At 45.2% G+C, this 21,345-nt stretch overlaps 1 protein-coding gene across 3 annotated transcripts in view; it reads left to right on the plus strand.

The window, feature by feature from the left end:
* Positions 1–16,851, plus strand: part of NRP2 (neuropilin 2) — a 111,040-nt gene extending 94,189 nt beyond the window's left edge. For 2 of the 3 annotated variants that reach the window (XM_021702747.1, XM_021702748.1), the window contains exons 16-17: positions 14,141–14,191; positions 16,376–16,851. In XM_021702747.1, coding sequence (XP_021558422.1) covers positions 14,141–14,191; positions 16,376–16,680 — 356 coding nt within the window. In that variant the 3' untranslated portion in view covers positions 16,681–16,851. The remainder of the gene's footprint in view (positions 1–14,140; positions 14,192–16,375) is intronic. The other variant, XM_044913704.1, reaches the window with a different exon arrangement.
* The last annotated feature ends 4,494 nt before the right edge of the window (positions 16,852–21,345 follow it).

Here is a 21,345-nt window from a genome sequence, read left to right on the forward strand (position 1 = left end):
ATTTAAATATTATGAGAATATAAAAAAGTAATCATTTTTTTTTCACGCATCAGTATGCTACCTCTTAAAGTATTCGTAGCATCTGGCAAATACACCCTCATACGCTGGCCTGGCATTTCCAGATGTTGCTGCATCAGGAGAGGATATAATGAAAATAAATCTGTTGCTGCCCATGTGTCTTCTCTAAGCAACGCAGGGAGAGGGATGTTGGAGATAAATTGCCTAATGGTATTGCACAAAGGATAGATTCAATAATGAAGTCAATTTCATTGATAGGAAATGTGTATTTTAATGAGACGCTCAGCGAACTGGGGCTCAGCCTTGGGGGTGTTGATTTCTCACCCTTCTGCTCGGAATCCACCGGGGAAGGATAAGATTCTCTCCAAAGATGGTTGCCTGGGCTGAGAGCCTCCAGGTACCTTCTGAGAACAAAATATTAATTTTTTTTGGCTGCTTGGGAGAGAGAGACTTTTAGCATTCTTTCAGAATATACTGGCAGATCCCTCCAGCACGCACTCACTTTCACATCTGGCTTTTTTCATCCTTCTGAAAGAAAGGTGCTCTCCCACTCTTATTCTATTTCAAAGAGCTACTCTGTCTCAACCACAGCAGTGCTGCCAAGAAAAGAAAAGATGAAAGGCCAGAGCATGAGCTACCTTGAGATTTCAAGTGTCCTACCCCAGCCGAAGATGGAAAAAGAAGCCAGGAGAGGGGGAGGGGCAAGGGCCCAGCATACCGTGTGATGAATTCCATGCCAGTCACTAAGGGCTTTTTATCTCAGGTGTCCACATCCAGTTGTGCGTTTGGGGCCAGGCATTCCCTCAAAATGATTGACATCCCTGTAGGCACCCTGTGGAGGGGCATGGTGTCAGGAAATTACACCTGGAAAATCCAGCCAGTGTAGCAACTGTCTGAGTTACTATATACCCTTGAGGATTTCCCTTCTTTAAAAGAAGATGACGACAACTTTGTGCATTTGCTGTGTCTTTATCTGATGCCCCATGTGGCATCATCTTTATGTACATGCCGTAGTTGAAAATATGGGACTGCTCAAATCTATGTGAATCCCATGATGCAGTTCAGCTGGGGATGTCACATCTCTCTCTCTCTCTCTCTCTCTCTCTCTCTCTCTGTGGCCCAGCAACTTTCATAGTATTATCCAGGTACTATGCTCAAAGGGCAGCTCTTCTATAAAATCATGCTTCACAGCTTTAGAAAGCAAAATTCTGTATTTCATAGAGGGCGGGGAAGGATCACTCTCTTCTAAGAAAAGTAGACTGGACAGGTGAATGCATGCATGCATGTGTTTAGAGTTGCTTCTCAGAAGACAAAGAGGTGATAGCAACTCTTAAAATATAAATGAATGAATGAATGAATTGAAGGTCTAACTTGGGCTGGTAATGTTTTTGCCTTAGTAGAGGTTCCATCTCAACAGCTCCGGGAGGGAAACCCTTATCTCTGGGGTAAAAAAAAAAAAAAAAAAAATCCCTTCCTTGATATTATGCTAACAACTGCTATCCCCCTAATTGCTGGTGAAGGCAGAAAAAAGAAAAAAAAAATCATAGCATTGTCGTTGACAAAACAGGACACTGAAAATAAAGTGAAATTGTCTTTTCCCTTATCCCACATTTTTGGGATTAAAGCCAGAATAGGATAGGAAATCCAGTAATATTTCCAACATTGATACCCCATCTTTAAAAAGACCCTGTCTTTCAAATGAAACTAGCAGGCAAGCAAACACCTAAGTAATCGAAAATTACCAAAGAACAACAACAAAACAAGAAAACTTAAAGATTTTTACATTCTATTCTTATTCCCTCTTCCTATAACTGTGACATCTCTTGCATTGCTCAGTTGCCTGTGTGTCAAAATAACTTGTGGACATTGGAAACTATTTGAAAATGTATTGTGTGGAATGTAATAAAATGATGATATTTTTATACAAACATCTGGGCTTTTTTTTCACTTTTGCCTCTGAGAACAAAGTTGAAATGTAGGCTTTGAACAAATTGATGTTTCCAAAGTTTGCATATCGCCTTCTGAGCTGCAGGCCCTTGCTGTGGGAGGTAGGTGGGTTTTTCTCCTTGAGGCTGAATGCCAGCTTTTTCTTCTTTTATTTTTATTACTGCTTGTTAGGAGTTTTATTCAATTTGAGCAGCTGAGCCAACTTTTATGATTGGTGTGGGATTTTGCAAAAGTTGCTAAGTGCTAAATTGCTCAGTGTGATTCCACAAAATTTCTCTTGACAGCAAATCCCTGGAGATTGGACTCTCCTGTCAAGGGGCCCCAGGGGGAATGGGACCAGTGGAGCTGAATCATGTTCTCGGCCCTATGGAGACAGATAGCTTCCTCTGGAGAGGTAGCAGCGACATCATACCCCTCGCCTACCAAATTATTTCTTCCGTGGGGACATTGATCTCCAGTTTATGGAGATCTCCAGCCAAAATGGGAACTTACCGCATGTTCAAGGCTCCAAAATATTCCAGACTTCATTTTGGAGCAAGTAATGAAGATAATTATATGATGACTATGAACCTGGAACCATCAGGCTGGAACAGTTTGTAAGAGGAACTTTCTATAAAAACTTCGAGAGGGGCTTGGGGAAACTTATGCAGAAAGCCAGATTGTGTTGACATGTATTTTTCTTCGCTTCTCCTTTCTGAGTAGTTAGTGATTAGTTATATAAAATATTTCTATCAGTGGGGGGCTGGGGGGAAAATGTAGGAAATACCACCTCCTGGCTGTTTAATGCTTCTAAATGGTGGTCAAGAAGTCGTAGAAGGATTTTCCACCACCCCTGACTCATGGGGTGTATTAAGAGCATTCTATCAACCCAGGAGCCTTCCTCAGGGGTCGAAGAACCATCCTTAAAGGTCCTAAGGAAAGGGACATGTCCAGAAGACCCTCTTTCCGGCAGGGTCCTGCTTTTTCCCCTCAAAACCTAGATTCAGGAAGGAGTATTTTTTTTTTTTTTTTTTACATCTGTAAACCTGTCCAAGTGGTGCTGAAAGGAAGCAGGCTTTTGGTTTTCAGATCTTACAGGAAACTCTGTTCGTACAGATGGCTCAGTATAAATGTTGCGATCTGTCCTCTGCAGGAGAACAGAGTAGAATGCCCAAGCGTTGTTTGTTACTCTAATGACAAAGCATAATTACCCTTTTTGTCTAAATAACCCTTGGCTTTCCTTAAAGCCATTTCTTCCCATTAGTAAAGGAGAAACGGAAAGCATCTCAAAAGTACTTACGTCAGGCAAAGACCCAGGCTCAGTCAACATTTTCCTGAGCTCCAGGACCAAATTTGCCAGACTAAATTAAACTAGCCATCCCTTACGCTTCATTAGCATTACCATTTTTGGAACCCCCTTTGAGCATTTCATCGTTGCTCTTCCTGCTTTGGGTCTAGTCCCAAGGCTTATTCTAGAAGTATTCTGTCTTCCCCAAAAGGGCAGAAGACTGTTAGGACTCGAATCTTAGGCGTCAAACACAGCACTGTTACCAGTGTGGCATAAATGTTACAGACATTGTGTTTCCATGGATCATAAGTACCAGATGTCGAGGCCCAGTATGTCTTTTTCTGGCTCCTACCTGGCCCTTTATGACGGTTTAAGTGTGTGTTCTCACTGTTGAAGCAAGACACTCCCGCCCCCCGCCCAGCCCAGATCACCCAAGCCTGGCCAGTCTGCGGCAGCATTGCGTTCATTTTCCTCACCCCTGTTCACTGACTTTGCGATTGCTTTGCAGAAACACTGTGGCCTTTCCGTAATCTTTGATGAAAAGAGCTTCATTTTTAAGTTTTGATTTGTCTGCGTCGTGGGCTACCCATCTGAGCCAAACTGCGGATCTGTAGATGCGGCTTATTTTCTCTCTTTAATTGTGCACATCGCTGGGGTCCTCACAGCTGTAATTTGCCTTTCATCCACTTCAATGATGGCCCAAAGAAAACACAAAACAAATCCAGCCAGAGCAGAAGGAGGGGAGAGGGGGATGCCAGCTGATGGTCTTACAATCGGCAGGGAAAAGAATCACCTTACATAAATAAATTAAAAGCTAAGAATAGTGTAGGATTTAATTAAGCCTGACATAGATCAGTTGCACTGAAGTATGTCTAGAGGTGAGATCTAATCAGAAACCCGCACCCTTAAAAGGCGTCAGGCCACATGCCTCAGCCAGAGTACGCTTGTGCTATGTGGGGGAGTTCCGTTTGGCCCCAGACCTAAGCACTGAAGAGATGAAATTTCCAAAAAACAAAACCCCTTTAGCAGAGTATGGCACCGTGGAGAATCTAGGCGCTTCCAGGCAACCAGCAGAAACCATTCTTGCCCCTAGCCCAGTGGGCAGAAGACCCAGAATCATTCTACTCTCTTCTGGGTAAAGTGATTGTTCTTGGGCTTTGCTGTCACTGACCTCCAAGAGCCAAAAAAACCTAAAGGCCCATGGGCATTGGACCAAGAAATAGGAGAGGCTGTTTGAAAAATCAGCAATGGATATTCTAGTAGCAGTCTGGGTGTCGAGTAGGGAAACATCTTGTTTTGGAGGCTTACGACCAGAGTGGTTATTGATCCTGAAAGAAGTTGCTGGGGAAATTTTAGGATAATAACTGCCTGGGTTTCTCACTCTCTCTTTAACTTACAAGTTATACACAACTACATCCTGGAAACATGCAAGTAACACAGAAGAAGCAGAAGTCCATTTCATTGCTAACCAGTCTCACTCTCTTCTCCAAAGAGAGTAATCACGAGAAATAGTTTGAGGTATCTCTTTCCAGGCTTTGATTTATACCATGACAAACATGTATGTTTGTGTCCAGTTAGTGTGGTTTGGTTGGATCGTGGTTTGGTTTTATTCTGCATAAATGATTTCACAGCATTTCCTCCTTTGTTGGACAACCTTCTTCCCTTTCCTTTAACAAAATCTTGACAATACTTCAGTCCACACCTCCAGACTTACCCCATCCTCCTTAGCTCTTGCATAGCATCCCATACTGTGTCGACGTACTGTATTTTATTAACTGCTCCCCTACTTGTGGGCATTTGGGTTGTGTCTAGTTCCCTTTTTTCCCTATGATAAACAATACCATGATGAACATCTTTGAGGTTGCCTCTTTGTGCACGTTTCTCTCCGACAGAATTTCTGGGTCAAACGGTGTGCCTAGTTTCACTTTAAGGGATGCTGCAAATGGCTGAGGCTTACCTTTTACAGTGCATCTGTCCCCATGTGCAGGATAGTGGATCTCTAGTGGACATCCTGGGTTCTGTCCCCTGCCACGTCTGCACAGGCCATGTAATCTCTGTGACTATCTCTCTTCCCTAAAGTGGGTGGAGTGCTTGCCAGAGGAGACTTTAGATAGTTTTAACTGCAGGGAATTGTAGTTGTGGGGACTTTTTCAAAAACTGTCCATTGGTGGAGGGTGTGGGCCTGGCGGTATGTGGCAGCTCACTGGAGCTGTGGCCGCCGTGGCACAGGAGTTAACTCCATGCCTGGCTTCTGTAGGCAGAGCCCTGTTCTCCGTGATTAATGAGTTCCACTTGGTTTCTTCAAAGAGGGACTGTGCTGTGCCTTGCTCTTATTTATTTATGTTTTCTACTAAAAAATTCATGTAAAAAACATCCTTTAAGGTCAGTGCACAGTATTGTGCTGCAGACTAAAATATTCCAGCAGCCACAAGCAGGCCCACGAACCAACAGAAAGTCTCCAATCCGTGTGGCCTTAGGACCGAGGCCCCCACACTGGGCCTGAGCAGAGCAGGCTCTCCGGGCCAAAAGGTGGCGTCCAGCTTTCTTCCGAGGAGGTTCGGGGCTGATGTGACCCAAGGAAAGCCATCGGGGGGGGTGAGGTGGTTTTCTAGTGGGAGGTTTATATGTGCAGGCCAAGCTGCTGGCCCCAAATGGCTCCAGCAAGGAGTGGCAAGTAGAAGAGAAGCCAAGGGGCCTGTTTGTTCAAAACACCGTTTCTTCCAAGAGCACCACCTTGATTTCTACTATGCGCTAAGACAAAGGGTTTAAATAATAGGACTTTGACTCTGAGCATAATGGACAGTGTCTACTGTCATATATGGGTTTTATGGGCTTTTTTCTCTGACCTGCCAAAAAATCCAGGACTTCTGCCTCTTGGGCATGGGGTTCAAGTAGATAACTCGGGGTGGCTCAGGAGAGAGAGCAGCATGAGCGTGAGGTATGGATGAGCTAGAGATATGTCACTGCAAACACGCACACACACACACACACACACGCCTTGTTTTGTCTTCTAATTGTGCAAAATTGAACTCTTTAAAGATCATTAACCAACATACCCCCTAAGCACGGCTCCGAGCCAGAACTGGAATGATAGTATACCATGTCTTGGCTTTCAGCAATCACGCTTTCTTTGTCAGGTAGCGGGACTCATTAACACGACGCCTGGACTGGAGTTCTCTGACTTGCTAGAGAGCAGCCGGCTCCAGTGATGATGGGAGTGCAGAGAAAGCTTTGAGCCAGAGGGGGCCTTGACCAACGTCCTATTCTCAGCCAGCCCGCCAGTTATTGAGGCTGCATTTCAGCAGACTGTTAAAGAACCATTTTGTCCCTTTGTGTTTCCTAACTGCCACCCAGGGGCTGGGAGAGGGGGTATGAGGACCTCAGGGGCCCGTGTGGACTCCCCATTGCTCCGCGTGGGCAGTTCTGACAGCAAGCACTGAGATGCGGAGAGCAGCATCAGGACCTAGACAGGGGCTGACGTGGGTTGTAAAAGCAGCCCCCCGACCAGGGAACCTCATCAGCCTCGGCCAACTGTAGACCAAGCGGGTAAGCTCAGGAATAGTGTTCATGGGAAGTCCAGGCCCACCACACTGTCATGGCTGTCTGGCTTTGCAACTCCTCATAGGGCCACCATCCCCTCCTCTTTCCCCGAGCAGGAACTGTCTCCGCCCGTCTGCCTTTGTGCCAGATGTTGCTCGTCTTCAACCTCCAGACTCCCCTTTCGGCATCATCCCCCTCTCCTGGGGGCCCCCCTCCCCCTCTCCTCTGTCATTGTCACGCCATCACCAACCCTTTCCCAGAAAAGTGTGGGGCAGATTCCCTCAAAGCTCAGTTGGTTACTTTCCTCCAAGGAGTTGCATTCTTACTGGAGACTAAATTATTCTCTTATGTGATAATTACAGTCCTTGGTCACCAGCAGGCTTCTGGGGGAAATCACCTCCTGAATGGGTAGAGAGAGGCACCTTTATGGAGCCCTTAACATCTCACAGAGTTGTCGATTCTTATGTTCTGAAGAAGAGCCCAGCTTTTAAGTATAACAAACTCCCTTGGTGAGATGCATAGGGTGTTTTCTTCAGGGACTTATGAAATATGAGGGGAAGCTTTAAGAAGACATCTTAGGTCACATGGGGAGTGAACGCAGTTTTGTTTCTTCAACTCCATCCTTTCGCTCACCCAGGTCATAGGGAACTATGCCACCTGAGTGCTGTTCCCGGTATGCACCTTTCCTGGGCATCAGGATTGGAGGAGAGGAGAAATGTCAAAGCCCACCGGGGGAGCTCTCTGAAATGTGAAAATGTAAGACTTTTATCTCAGGAAAAAATAAGATTGGGGAGAGACCCCTCTACCCTGAAATTTTATAGTTTCCTCACCTTCCTACTCTAAGAAGGTAGCCAACAAAAGAACAGCCTATTTCTTGTTGACATATCTACTTATAGTCATGAAGAATGTCTCTGATTTTTCCAAGACTTAGGGTGGAGGACAGATTCCAGAATTTTCCTCCATCACTGTAGCGGGGTTTTTCCAGCCTGCACAATTGTGAATCCCATCTTTACAGCAAAATATTTCTCTGGCTGCATTTTTCTTATTTTCATGCCATTGTTGGGGCTCAATGGAGCCATTCTGGCCTCAGCTGCTCATCCGCCTCCACACTTGAAAATATTATTAGGTCATTTCAAAGCCTTCTCATTTGCAGTTGGTATTTCCAGGCCTTTTTAGTGTTTTCTCCTAGTTATTCAACTAAAAATAATAAAAAATAATGGCTAAATTCAAGTTCAGACTCCAGATATCTCAAACCAAGGCCCCCATGTTTTCCAGCTTGAAACCATTTGAAAACTCCAAAAGATATTTTTTCCATGACTTTGCATATATTTGGCTATCAGCCCAAGAGATAAAAACCCATGATAAAGGATCTTCTGATGGTGTTTCTAAACTGAAGCCAAACCCAGCAAGGGATAAATGGCTCTCAAGTACCCTGACTCCCTAATGGAGGAGCTTTGGCAAAGTTTTCATCAACATCTGAACTCTTGGCTCCTTGTAACAACTGGGGATGAACAAACTGAATTAGGGAAATTAAGTGTGGTCGGGCAGGGGGAGCTTCAGCCAATACTAAATGTTAAACTGAACTAAACACTTCGAAAGGCCAAGAAATATCTCCTAGTCCTTCATTATTTCTCATTTGTTTCACTCTCGGTGTTATATCTCCTGCTGGGATCAAAACAAAATGGCTGAGAGAATTTTCTGAAGACTACTCCCGTCTGAACAGTCCAGTGATTTAGCTGGCTCAGGGGTTTCAAGAACTTGGAATCAAATTCCGCAAGGGTTCTAAGTAGCCAAAGAGCTTATCCCACATAAATCACAGCCCCAAACAAGGTGTCGAGAATGTGGCTTACGCACCTCACCACTGATCTGTTCAATGACTTACTGCATTTTTCGACCCTCCTTCCTCAATTTCTTCCTCTTTAGAAGTGTTGACACCTGTACCTGTGAAAATGAATGATTTCGATGATCCCCTGTGTGTAAGAGACTCTTCAATCCTTGCTTTAAAGGCCGGTTGCAGTTTGGTGGGTTAAGTGGCCATGTTATCAGGCTGGTTTTATCAGTTGAGGTGGAGGCTTAACACTTGGGGCATAATTTACCCTCTTACTTCCTTGATTGCCAGTTAGCAGGGCTGGTTTCTAAGGCAAATGAGCAAGTATCAAAAACAGGGGACCTCGTGGCTTCCCCTTTACCTGTCCTTTTCGTGGTCTTCTCTTTCCACACACACCTTAAGATGGCTGCCTTCAGGGAGCAACGACCCAGGAGAAGACAGACCTGGGAGGAAGACTGAGGCAATGAGTAGTGTGGGGCCCTTTTCTGTGGGAGTCACCTTGTCTGCCTCAACCAGCAGCTTCTTGAGGGAGTCCTCATCTGAAAGGCCCTCTGACCCTTCTCATTTTCTTCCTGTAAGACACAGAATTCTAGAGCAGGGAAGAACGCCAGTGGTTACTTGGCAGAGGAGCAAACTGAGACTCAGGGGGTCTCACCCAGGCTCTCACACCTGGGGTGGATCGCCAAACTCAGACGAGAAGTAGGCAGCCTGTTCCCAGTGTAGTGCTCCTCCATAGCCCATGCTGCTTCCCCTCAGATACACAGCAACCAGGCCACTTAATCCACCGCTCCGAGTTGGCATGGAAGGGGCTCTTCATAGAAAAGTATGTTAGTTATCCTGCAATGATCTACATTCAAGTGACCCAGGAATGGGCTGTCCTAAATAATTTATCTAAAAATAGCCAGTGGTTTGGGGCAGGCTTCTCACTCCCCGAGCAATCTTGCAGAGCTCCTTTTACAATGCAGAAAGTAAACAGAACAACGTCAATGCCAGTACACTCACAGGAGACCACAGCCTAGCAGAAGTTGGGAAAGTGAAGGTGGAAAGTTTTCTAAGAGTACCTGCAGAAAAGCAGTCTAACCCCAAAGAATCTTCATGTAAGCTGGGGGGAAAAAAATGGAAGAAAATGAGGGACAGCGGAAGATAAAGCGTGTGTGCATGTGCGCGTGCGTACACAAGGCGGGGAAGGAGAGAATGGGAAGGAAAGACTGAGAGAGAGCATTCCTGTTTGCGGCCTAAAGCATGCTCAGTGGGGAATTTCCCGGCTGCAGGTTGGAGTGTTGGGGGTGTTTCCCCTGCATAGCATGTGTGGTCTGACCAGGCAGCGTTCCAGACCCCACAGGGAAAAACACATCTCCTTAGAGTAGGTTTGGTTTGTAAACGGGTATGGCCTTTCAACTTTCGTGCCATAGTGTTGCAGTTTACTGATAAGGACACTTGACAGTCTGTGACTCTTCTAGTGTGGAGGGAGTTTGGAACAGTGAGTGAATGTTTTCGTAACTAGCCCCTACAGGCCTCTTGCCCTGAAAAATCAGGACTAGAGGGGATGGGTAAGAACTTGAATCCCTCTTCACTGTGTACCTAACCCACCTCTTGATGGTGCTAAGGGGAGGGGTTCCTGGGGAAACGGGACTTTGCAGCCAAGGCTTCTATCACAATATGAAAACGACCAGATTTTGTTGAATTGTGTTGTTTGTTTTTTAAGTGGTGGCCCCTCTGCTCACTTGATGACTTGAACTCTATGAAAGTCCTTTCCAGTCCTGAATGAGTTCACTTCTGCCTTTCACCCTGCTGGCTCACAGCAGCTAGTCGGGGGGAGGAGCAGAGACCTGACTCTCGCAAAGGGAAATCCAGGTGGAAGATCTGTAGCCAGGCATGGCAATGTCTTTGAATTCCTTAATGGATCAGGTAGAAGTGAATTCAAGCCAACACCAAGGGATCAGTATGTGAGTGAAAAGACTCAGGTGCTATGTTTGGAACCATTCCTTTCCATAGATAAAGGAGCTAGAACTCCCCAACCCCTACCTCTCAGCAGCCTCGGTTCCAAAGCATCCTCCTCCCCACTCGCATGTTTCCCTTCCTGGCAGCGGCCCAGCCTCATGTGTCCAATCCCCACCCTGGACACCAGCAGCACTTGGAGTCCCCTCTACAATGCCCCGCTTTCTTTTCTGCTGTTTTGGCATGGACGGGTCTTTGCTTCCCAACCATGGTGAAGGGCCTTGATTGTAGATACCTGATCCCATACATCTTCATTTTTCAAAGTCCTCAGTGTGGTTCCCGGGCACCTTGTAAATCCCCTTTATAAGTGATGGTTGGTTGATTGGTTGGTTAATGAAGACGGCCCTTGGAAGAACAAGGTAAATCAGCCTTCCCCCCTCTGAGTAACGCCTATCACAGAAAACATGAGCCTCAAATTTCAAATCAGATTTTCGCATTCATGAGAAATCCTCCTGAGTTCCCATCAAAGTGGTGAGCTGGTGACGCAGGCAAACAGCCAGAGAGTGTATATCCAGTCAACTAGGATCCATTACTAGCCTGTTAGAAGAGGTTAGTGATGATATGGTGGTAATTGTGGTGTCCTGTCTATATCCAAAGAACTCGCTGCTTGGGGGTGGGAGGCCTCCTCTGGCCCTAACACAGTACTGAGAGTCAGAATTCAGGCTTTGGAGTCAAACTGGCCTGAGATTGAGTCTACACAGGGTCCCAGAGGAAATCAGGTCATGGGAGCACAAAGGTTGAAAGTGGAAGTTGTGTGGGTGGTAAGATCTGTTCCTGATCTGTGTTATCCTATAGGTATGGCCCATTCCACTCTCCCTCGTCCATCTCCCACTCACAGATATACCCACCCACTGAACCGGAGTCCTAAAAGGTCCTCTCCAAGTTTGTCCTTTACAAAAAAGAACAATTCAGTTCAATTCCGAGTCCCTGGTCCCTACATGCTTTTGCTCTTTTGCTATCAGGGCGGTGCTGCCTCCCCTCTGTGTCTTGAGCTCACCATTTCTCCCTCCTCTCTACCCTTGCCTTTTCTAGCTAGAACTACAGGGACCTGGCGGGAGAGCCACACTCCTTTCCTGCCAACATCCTGAGGAAACAGGCTCAGGTTTACCTATTGGGTTTAACAGAAAAGGAAAGTGGCCCATGAAGGGCAAAGGGGCTTTTAAGAAAAAAAAGCTCTTAATCAAACACAGATATCAAGAATATTAGCAAGGGGACTAGAGAAAATTGCTATCAAAGTAAATTGCTTTTTGTACAAATGTTCCCTTTATTTGGGTTTTCCCCAGTGTGCCATTCTTTCTTTAAGGCTTGGTGAACAGATGCGCTTTTGAAAATGTTGATTAACTTATCCTTTTGTCGACCCCTTCCCACTCACCTAAACTCCTGGGAGCAGTGATTATACAAAAAGCCAAGTCAAGCCTCTACAGTGTTCTTCTTCACCTTGAGTAGCCTTTCATTCTCCAGGTGCAGAAATCTCAGCCACATCTGGGCAATCAATTTCAGAGAACCTTAGAAATGGACTGGTTCTTGCGAGGTCATCTCATCCAGTCCTCTATCTCCAGAGACAAGAGGCCGTGATCTCCTGGGGCAAAATGTTCTCATACTCATTACCATCCTTTTACCCTTTATCCTTCAAGATCAATGCCACATACACCCCTTTCTAGCCGTGATCAATAGTGTCCTAAGAGTTCTTCCCTGAGGGTATGAGATGGAGCAAAATGTCATTCTAGCCTCCAAGAATCTGTCACATCCTTGGCAGAAACCAAATCCCTAAAAGCAAGAACAGGATTTGGCCCAAAAGTCACTGGCAAGAGCCCCACAGTTTTTGTGCTAGGCAGATTCCCATATTCTTATCCAGTGTTCTGCATCTTTTAACCGTGAAGGTGTTAAGGCTTATGAGCATCCTGTGAAAACAATTAATTGTTGGAAATGTGATGGTTTTCGTCCATGTTTGTTTGTTTCATACGGTTAAAAAAAAGTCTCCAGGTTGACTTTCACAAGCTCGGTTTGATCCCTATGACGGACACCACCTGCCTCTTGTTGATTCATATTCACATCTTCATTTCAAGGAAACAGCCTGCATCGTAGGGGTCTGGAGAATAATGCAGGAATGGGCATTGAGGTGGGGAAGCTGGCGTGACCTGCAGGTGCCAGTTGCTGGGCTATAAACATGCCAGAAACAGGCTGGATTTATGGCAAATCAGTGCCACATGGCATTGATCCTTTCAAGTGGGGGTCTTGGCAAGTTGTTTTGTTGCATCCCTTGCTGGTGACCAGGGGGATCAGAATGTGCTTTAGCACTTTGGTCAGGAATGAGGAAGACTTCTATCTAACATGATTAAAAACACAGCCTCCAGGAAAAGACTGAATTTCGAGCGTGGCAGTGATAGATCAATCCTCAGTTCGGGTCATGGTCAAGTAGATCTTCTCTGAGATGTGCTGATGAGGGAAAAGTTCAGGCCGGTCTGAAGTTCTTTCTTTTTTTTTTTTTTCCTCTTGTTTGATAGTTTTAGCTGTCTGGAATTTGGGCTTGGCTTAAGCCTAGGTTTTTAGGTATCAATTTATAGTGCTGACCTCAAGGTTGTTCACCTGACTTGGGGTTCAGTAAAACTCCTAAAGGGCCCATATGCTCGCTGGTGCCATCCTGAGCTGACGGCCAGGGCAGGCATAATTAACTTGTGAGAAAGAAAGAAATGATAAATCACCATGTTTTGATTCTCTTCTTTGATGTTTTACCATTTTAGACAGGTAATTTTCATTGGCTCTGATTTCTGTAAGATGGACAGCATAGTGAATAGAGAGACTGTCTTTCCCACCTCCCCCCAAAAATTATCATAAAAAAAGAAAAGATAGACAGCGATAACACTGGAGAAAATTCACAGTAAATTAACTTAGCTCTATTCAAGCCTGGGCTAGTCAGATTGGATGCCCGTGTTTGACCTATTCTAAGCCATAAAGAAAGCCAGTAGGAAAAGTAGACTGAGGAGGAAAGACGAGAGAGATTAGCACAGATATGTGGAGGTGGTCAGGCATTGTGACATTCTTTGCAGTCCTACTTCTACATTAAAACATAAGATGATGAAGTGTGACTTTGTTAAATTGCCATACATTTATTTGAAATCCAGGAGAAAGACCCTCGTAGTATATGTCTGCTTAGATGCATGCATATGAGGAGGGTCAGTTATACTATATAAACATCACAGTAATGGCAACTGATGATGGGCATGCCATCCAGGTTGCCTTGGATAAATGCAAACCTATATTGGCAATGAACTACAGTCATTACAACAACACAAGTGACGATTTTCTTGGCGCGAAAAACCTTTTTTGTTTCTTTTCTTCTGGTTGCTGTTAGAAATAAAGACAAATCGTTTGAAGGGGAAAGAATCCAGTAATGTACGTACTAAATGATCTAGAAGCAGATGTGATTCTTTAGCTGCCTACTGTACCAGGGAGTCACTCTGAGGAAGGTTGTGTCTCTGCCTGTTAGCCATGGCGATAGAACTCGTTATAACTTGATTTGTTTGTTTTCTTTTTCATTATAGTGGACATCCCAGAAATACATGGGAGAGAAGGCTATGAAGATGAAATTGATGGTGAGTATTGGTATGATTTAGCAGATAATTATGAAATTCAAGTTTGGTTATAAAGACGTCAACAAAAGTAATGCCCAGGGTATTGGAAGGCCAGGATTTAGAACTACCAGTCAGAAATATAAGTGAAAAGAATCCAGAGAGGAATGATGAAACCATCAATTGCTTTGTCAAGGTCAAATTTAGAAATTTAGAAAGTTTATTGAGTTCCCTCTGCCTAATCTGAAACAGGTCCCCTACGTAAGGCAACTTTTGACATTGATGGACTTCAAATCTGGATAAACCCTTTAGAAGTAAAAGCCAGGTTCCCCTATATGTGTCGCTGCTTGAACCCATTGACCTCTTCCCAAAAAAGGACTTGAGAAAATGAGTATAAATGTGAATATTCTCCTAGGCTTTCTGTGGTTTCCTGTTCCCTGGCTTGAGGGGAGCCTTTCTCACACTATCCAAGACTCCAAGTTGGGGCCCACTGCAAGATTTAGGTTTCCTTTCTACAATGCCCATCTTGTATTTTCATACTTATTAGAAGCTCTATTCTCCCACTTCAAATACACATACTTCAGGGGGCTGAAGCAAGAGCCCTGACTGGAGGGCCACCGAGCAAACATGTAGATATAATTTCTCCCCTTGACTCAGGGCAGTACGGGTCTCTCTGGGCTTCTCTGAGTGCCAGAACTGATCTCCAAACAGATCACCAAGGTTTCCCTCAAAGAACAACTTTAGACCAAGATTGATGCATTTAAGAAGAGCAGTTTATAGAACAGCTGCTTTTAACCTGACCTTAATCAAACACTTCAAGTGCAGTTATAGAAACAGAGTGACTAACCCAAACAGCACCTTGTTAACTCAATGCAGACTCTCCCGCAAAACCCCATCTAGCACTCCTTTTATGGACAAAGCTGGGGAACTGGGGAACAGGGAGAGGCTGCTGTAGGTCAAGCAGCTGAAGCTCTATGAGGCATAGAGAGAGCAGGGCGTGAGGATGCAGAAAGCCTGAGTCCTATTCCTAGTTTCACTGCTTGCTAATTCCAGGACCTTGAGGGAGTTACCTAGCCACCTAATTTCTTTTAAGAAAAACCTGAGTTTCTTCATCTATTAAAAAAAAAAAAAAAAACTATAATAGCACCCTGTCTTCTTCATGGGATTATTAGGAAATCCCACAAAATGAGCTGTGGATGTGGTCATGCGTTGGCCACATTATGGAAACCTGAGTATATTAGTCTGCTAGGGCTGCCATAACAAAGTACCACAAACTGGGCGTCATAAACAACAGAAATGTATTTTCTCACCTTTCTGGAGGCTAGAAGTCCCAGATAAGGTGTCAGCAGGGTTGGTTCCTTCTGAGGACCATGAGGCTTATAGATGGTTATCTCCGTGTTTTCAAGGCAATCTCCCATCTGTGTCTGTCTCCAAATTTTCCCTTTTAATATGGACACCATCCATATTGGATTAGGGTCCACCCTAATGAGCTCATGTTAAGTTGATTATTTCTATAAAGACCTATCTCCAAATAAGGTCACATTCTGAGGTACTAGGGGTTAGAACTACAACATATGAGCCTTGGGGGATGTAATTCAACCCATAACAGTTAGGTAAGATGTATGTCAAGTGAGGTGTGGTGGCTCGGAAAAAAGTCTGCAGCTCGGACGGCCAGGGATGCTACATTGGGAAACTTGTCATGTAAAAAATAGTCTCAGCCTGTCCTTTGGTTTAACTTGAAGCAAATGGAAGTGGGGGATGAGGGGGCAAAGAAAGAAGCGTGCCCAGAACACAGGACCACCCCAGTGCTCCAAAGGCACCCCGAAGCTTCTGTCAAAATCCGAACTTCCCTAGTAGGAATTAAATTATTTAAATATCAAATACTTAGACCATACTAGGTATGTGCTGGACACCAAGAACTTTACAAATATTAATTCATTTAATTCTCCTAGCAACCCAGTGAGGGATACATAAGAGTACCCCTGGTTTATAGAGGAGGGGACTGAGGCAAAGAGGGGTTAAATAACATGCCCAAAGTTACACAGCCAGGATGTGATGAGGGTGGGCTTGGACTCCAGCCAGCATAGTTCCAGAGTCCCCCCGATCGTCCCGGTGCTCTGGAGACCCTGTCAACCGGGCTGGGGAGGCTCAGTTACTTCACCTTGAAAGGGGCAGCGCCCACAATCTCTCATGTGCTTTATGTCACAGATGAGTACGAGGTGGACTGGAGCAACTCTTCTTCCCCAACCTCAGGGTCTGGGGCCCCTTCGGCCGACAAAGAAAAGAGCTGGCTCTACACACTGGATCCCATCCTCATCACCATTATCGCCATGAGCTCCCTGGGCGTCCTCCTGGGGGCCACGTGTGCGGGGCTTCTGCTCTACTGTACCTGCTCCTACTCGGGGCTGAGCTCCCGCAGCTGCACCACCCTGGAGAACTACAACTTTGAGCTCTACGACGGCCTCAAGCACAAGGTCAAGATGAACCACCAGAAGTGCTGCTCCGAAGCATGACAGATTGCATCCAAATCACATCTGACGTTTCATTCCAGCAAGAGGGGCTAGTGGAGATTACATTTTTTTTTTCCCTTTGGAAATTGAATGCCATAATCTCAATCAAACCGATCCAGAATACCGAAGGTGTGGACAGAATGGACAGACGAGTCGAGGGAGGTGGGGAGATTGCGGCCGCACAGGGGGCTAGGACCCACCTGGGAGTGGTGCAGCTGAGTCATTGCTGGGACTAAGACGGGAGCTCATCTCTTTGGGGTCACAGTTCTATTTTGTTTGTGAGTTTGTTATTATTATATATTTTATTTCTTTGGTCTGTGAGCAACTCCAAGAGGCAGAAGAGAAGAATGACTTTTCCAGGATGGAAGCAGAGTAGTGGTCAGTGGTACTCTGCTCTCTTATTCTAATCAACACTTGAAAAGCAAAAGGTCTTTTCAGACTTTTCATCTTTTAGAAAAAAACAAAAACAAAAAAAAACCGTCCGACTTATCCTGTCCTCTGATCGTCTTATGACTCCCGGGATTTGCTGTGGTGTAGGTCCTTCCAGCCAATCCTACAAGCTGCCGTTTCCAGTCCTAGCATTTAAGTAGGATGTTGTTGCCTTTAACTTTTTTTATCCAGGGGAAAATTGCCATTTTTGGGTCAGGATGAATAGCTCTTTCTTATATGTGATTTAAAACCAGAAAGGAAACTTGACACGTCAAAATCCATAGAAGCACCTCCATGTTAGAAGCGGACAAGCCTTAACATGCTTCGTGACTAGGAGCCATTCATTAAATCTAGACCCAGAATTTGTGGCTGTGAGGCCACTGCGTGGGGCCTCTGGTGGTGGATTTGCTTTTTCTTTTGCCTCCTCCTGGTTCTTCTAAAACATATACATACACACACACATACACATGCACACACACACATTCATCAGGTGTCTACTCCCCAAGACGTAGCATTGTTGGATATCTTCAGAGATGGAGGGAGGGTGCAAAGACTGGCTGTTAGTATGTTTTCTCCACCGGTGAGATGTAACTGGTGACCACTGGATGAAAAGGAGAACAGTGGAGAGGGAAAAAGAAGTCCAACTTCTGTGATTGTGTCATGGCAAAGGCTAAGCAGACTCTACAGAGACATTTTGATGAAGTAGTCTCTTTGATAGGCTAGTAAACATTGAGTTTTCCTTGGGGTAAGAGCCCCCACCTCAGCATTTCAGGAGAGTCAGGTAGGATGTTTGCGAGCTGATTTTAACCAGAAGTGTGCAAGTACTATAGACCAAAACACTAACAACACTGCTTCAACCCCAGAGAGATCTATGTTCTTACACACACACACACACACATACACATACACACACACAATTTATGTGTTTTTTATTAAGTGCCTTGAAACAATGAAGAAAAACTGTATTTTCCCTCTATGTAGAAATCAGTGAATATCATAAAAGTAAGGCATTCCTTCTTCCCAAACCCCCGTGACTCCACTGCCAGTTCCCCTAGCTCACCGCTGATCCTATTAACGGATTGAGCCCTGCTGCCGGAGAGGTAGGCATGGCCCTAGATGACTCTCAACTACTCCAGGACGGGAGGCATCAAACTGTGTGAAGGATAAGATTGTCCACGTCAAGATCCAAATCTTGATATTGTAGTAATGCCTAAAGATTGCCTGTGTGCTGGAAATACATTTGAAACCCAACCAGTATGCCCAGCCCATTGCTTATCAGTGGTAAACTGTCAGACCATTTTTGCTGCTATGGTCACCCACAATTTCATTTGTCTCCTACCCAGGTGAAAGGAAAAGGGTGAATGGGACTGGCTGGTTCCTTTCAATGTTAACTTATGGAAATGCTAGTTCAAATGGTAATGTCACAGTGTTTTGTATGCGGAGAGGGCAAGTCCAAACCAACAGCTATTTATTCATATGTGTGTGTGTCTTTGCAAGCCTTTGAGTTCTCTGTATCTACTGTGTATGTGAATGGTCATGTGGGACTCCGTGATGTTGTTGTGACTTTGACCTAGGGCCCCCGAGTATAACTGCTGATCTCGGCACTCGTTGGCACAGGGGTAGTTAGAGGTGAAAAGTAAAGCTGTCAAGCCCAAGGGCTTGGCTTTAGGACCCACCCCCCCCAAGCTGGGCATGCAGCAGAAGCAAGTTCTTAACGCTTTATCGAAAACAAGTTTTTAATTAGCCCACCCTCCTCTTCGCCTTCCCACGTAGCTCAGTGTTCAGGAAGCTAGCAAGTCCTAGGGATTTCCAGAAGTTGCCTGCAGAAGAAGAGAAGTTCAAAAGCTTACCCTGGGGGTCCGGGCCCTCTCACGCTCTGTGGGTCCTTATACAGTGCCCCCCACCCAAGACCAGCCCTGTCTTCAGCCTGCAGTTCACCTCTAAGTTACGCACAAGCCAACCTGCATCCCCATGACAGTCCTCCATCCATACTCACCATTGGCTGGTTTGAAGCCCTGGGTGGGCCCTGCTACAGAAAAGCAGGCCACCCAGGGCTACGTGTAGATACCTCACCAACACTGGAGACCGGTCTATTGTAAGACAGAAAGATAGTGGGGCCTGGTTCTAACTCGGCCAGGGGGCACCCTGGTGCATTTGTTGTCTCTATCTGCAGGTAGCCTAGCTGACCCGTCTCCTTGAGTCATTCCCTTTGGGAAACCCAACTCACAGTATTGATCTATTTTGCCTTGTATTGAATGACACATTACCTCCACGCTCTCCCGGACTAGGCAGTCAACAGGGCCACAGGCTTGCTTTCTCTCTCCGGTGGGGATGGGGAGTCAACAGGGATGAGGGTCCGAGGAATGAGCATGAATGCAAGAAAACAAGGAGAAAAGTTAAACGGTCACACAGAAGGTTAACTTTTCCAGGGTTTGCAGTTAAAGATATTCGACCATTTGCTGGCTGAGCCAGATCACGGGAACTTGAGAGCTTTTACTGTGATTCCTCAATGTAAAAAATAAACAACAAGGTCAAACTGTGTTTATATGATTTGTATAAAGCCTTTTTAAGATTGCTATTTAAATAAACATTATACCAGAGATATTTTCTGCATGTTTTTTGGTGGAGACAAAGAGACTTGGGTTTAGGGTGACCAAGTCATCCCAGTTTGCCCAAGACTTTGAGTGTTAGCTCTGAAAATCCCTGGAAACCCCTCAATCCCAGCCAAACCAGGATGGTTAGTCGTTCTCCTGGGACAGTGTTTCTTAACCCTTCTTATGGAGTTAGTAGGTTGATTGGCTGGCTGGCTTTTTATAAAATGAAAATATGATGGGGATGGGGGTTGGGCTACCTGGCCAGGTGGGCTGCTTTAACTCAAAGACTTGCCGGGTAGATTTCTGAGACTGTCATCCCTGTAAAACCTCTTCCTCACAAGACATCGCCAATGCCCTGCAACTTTTGACTCTTCGCTGCTTCCTTCCTGTGCAAACATTTGCTTGTCAATATCTGTGGTGATTCTAAGGTCTGTGGCCGTGCTTCTCAATGTGTGGTCCCTGGACCAGTGGATTAGCATCACTTGGGAACTTGTCAGAGGTGTACATTCTTGGGCTCTGCTCCAGATCTACTGAATCAAAAACTCTGGGAGGAGGGCCTAGGGCTCTGTGTTTTAACCAGCTTTCTAGGGGCTTCTGGTATACTTTCAAGTTTAAGAACCTCTGGTCTAGGAGAAAGGAAAAGTAGCCTGGCCTCCCAAAACCAATAGGGATCTTTTCACCTGCGGGTTTTTGGATTCGAAAAAAACTAGACTTTGGCCCAGGAAAGCTAAAGGAGGCCGTTCACTTCTAGGTAGTACAAGTTCCCAAGGGAGGAGGAAGGAGAAGCTTTATTATGAACTTCCCACACATACACACATGAATAGGAGTCAACAACCAAATTTGCCCCCATCTGGGGTTCTGTTCCCCCCGGAAAGAAAATTTGGCTCAATCATTTACTCAGGAAATGTTTTTGAGCACTTCCTGATTCTGTAAACTCTTGGAGCTTACACTCCAGTGAAGGGGACTGAGAGCAAATAGCCAAACACATAAAATAAGGATTGGTTACATAAATGTGGTAAGGCAGTAAACAGGTAGCTCTGATGGAAAATTACTAGACAGTAAAAGTGTAATATTTGTGTTACGTGAGTTTGTATTTGCAAAACACGTCTCTTTGTTACTGATGTTACAGGATTTGCTGTAATTAAATACAATGGTCTTTTATAGTCAACAACACTTACCATAATGAAACCTAATGAATCTGAAATCTACTACAATATAGCTCTTTAAAATTCCTTTTAAAAAGAATTACTAAGGTTACTCCCACTAAATGGTTGACCAGGGAAGGCCTCTCTGAGGAGGTAATATTTAAGCTAAAACCTGAAGAGATAAGGAGGAGCTGGCTCAGCCAAGTGCCTGGGAGATGCTTTCCAAATTGAAGGAACAGCATTGAGAGATCCCCACTGTGGGAAAGAGTTTGCTGCACCCCTAGGAACTCAAAGCAGTGGGAAAAGTGTGGAGAAGAAGCTGGGGAGCAGAGTAAGACCCTTTCAGGCATGGGGCGGTGGGGGGGGCGGAGCACTGTCTGATCCATATCACTTTTCGGCTTTCCTTAGTTTATAGAAAAGACAGCTCCCCCCCACCAGGCCCCTCACCCCCACCCCCACTTTCTTCCCACTCCTCACTGACCAGTCAGGTCACCACAGTC

This window comes from Neomonachus schauinslandi, chromosome 3, assembly GCF_002201575.2.
Source record: "Neomonachus schauinslandi chromosome 3, ASM220157v2, whole genome shotgun sequence".
In the NCBI taxonomy this organism is placed as follows: domain Eukaryota; kingdom Metazoa; phylum Chordata; class Mammalia; order Carnivora; family Phocidae; genus Neomonachus; species Neomonachus schauinslandi.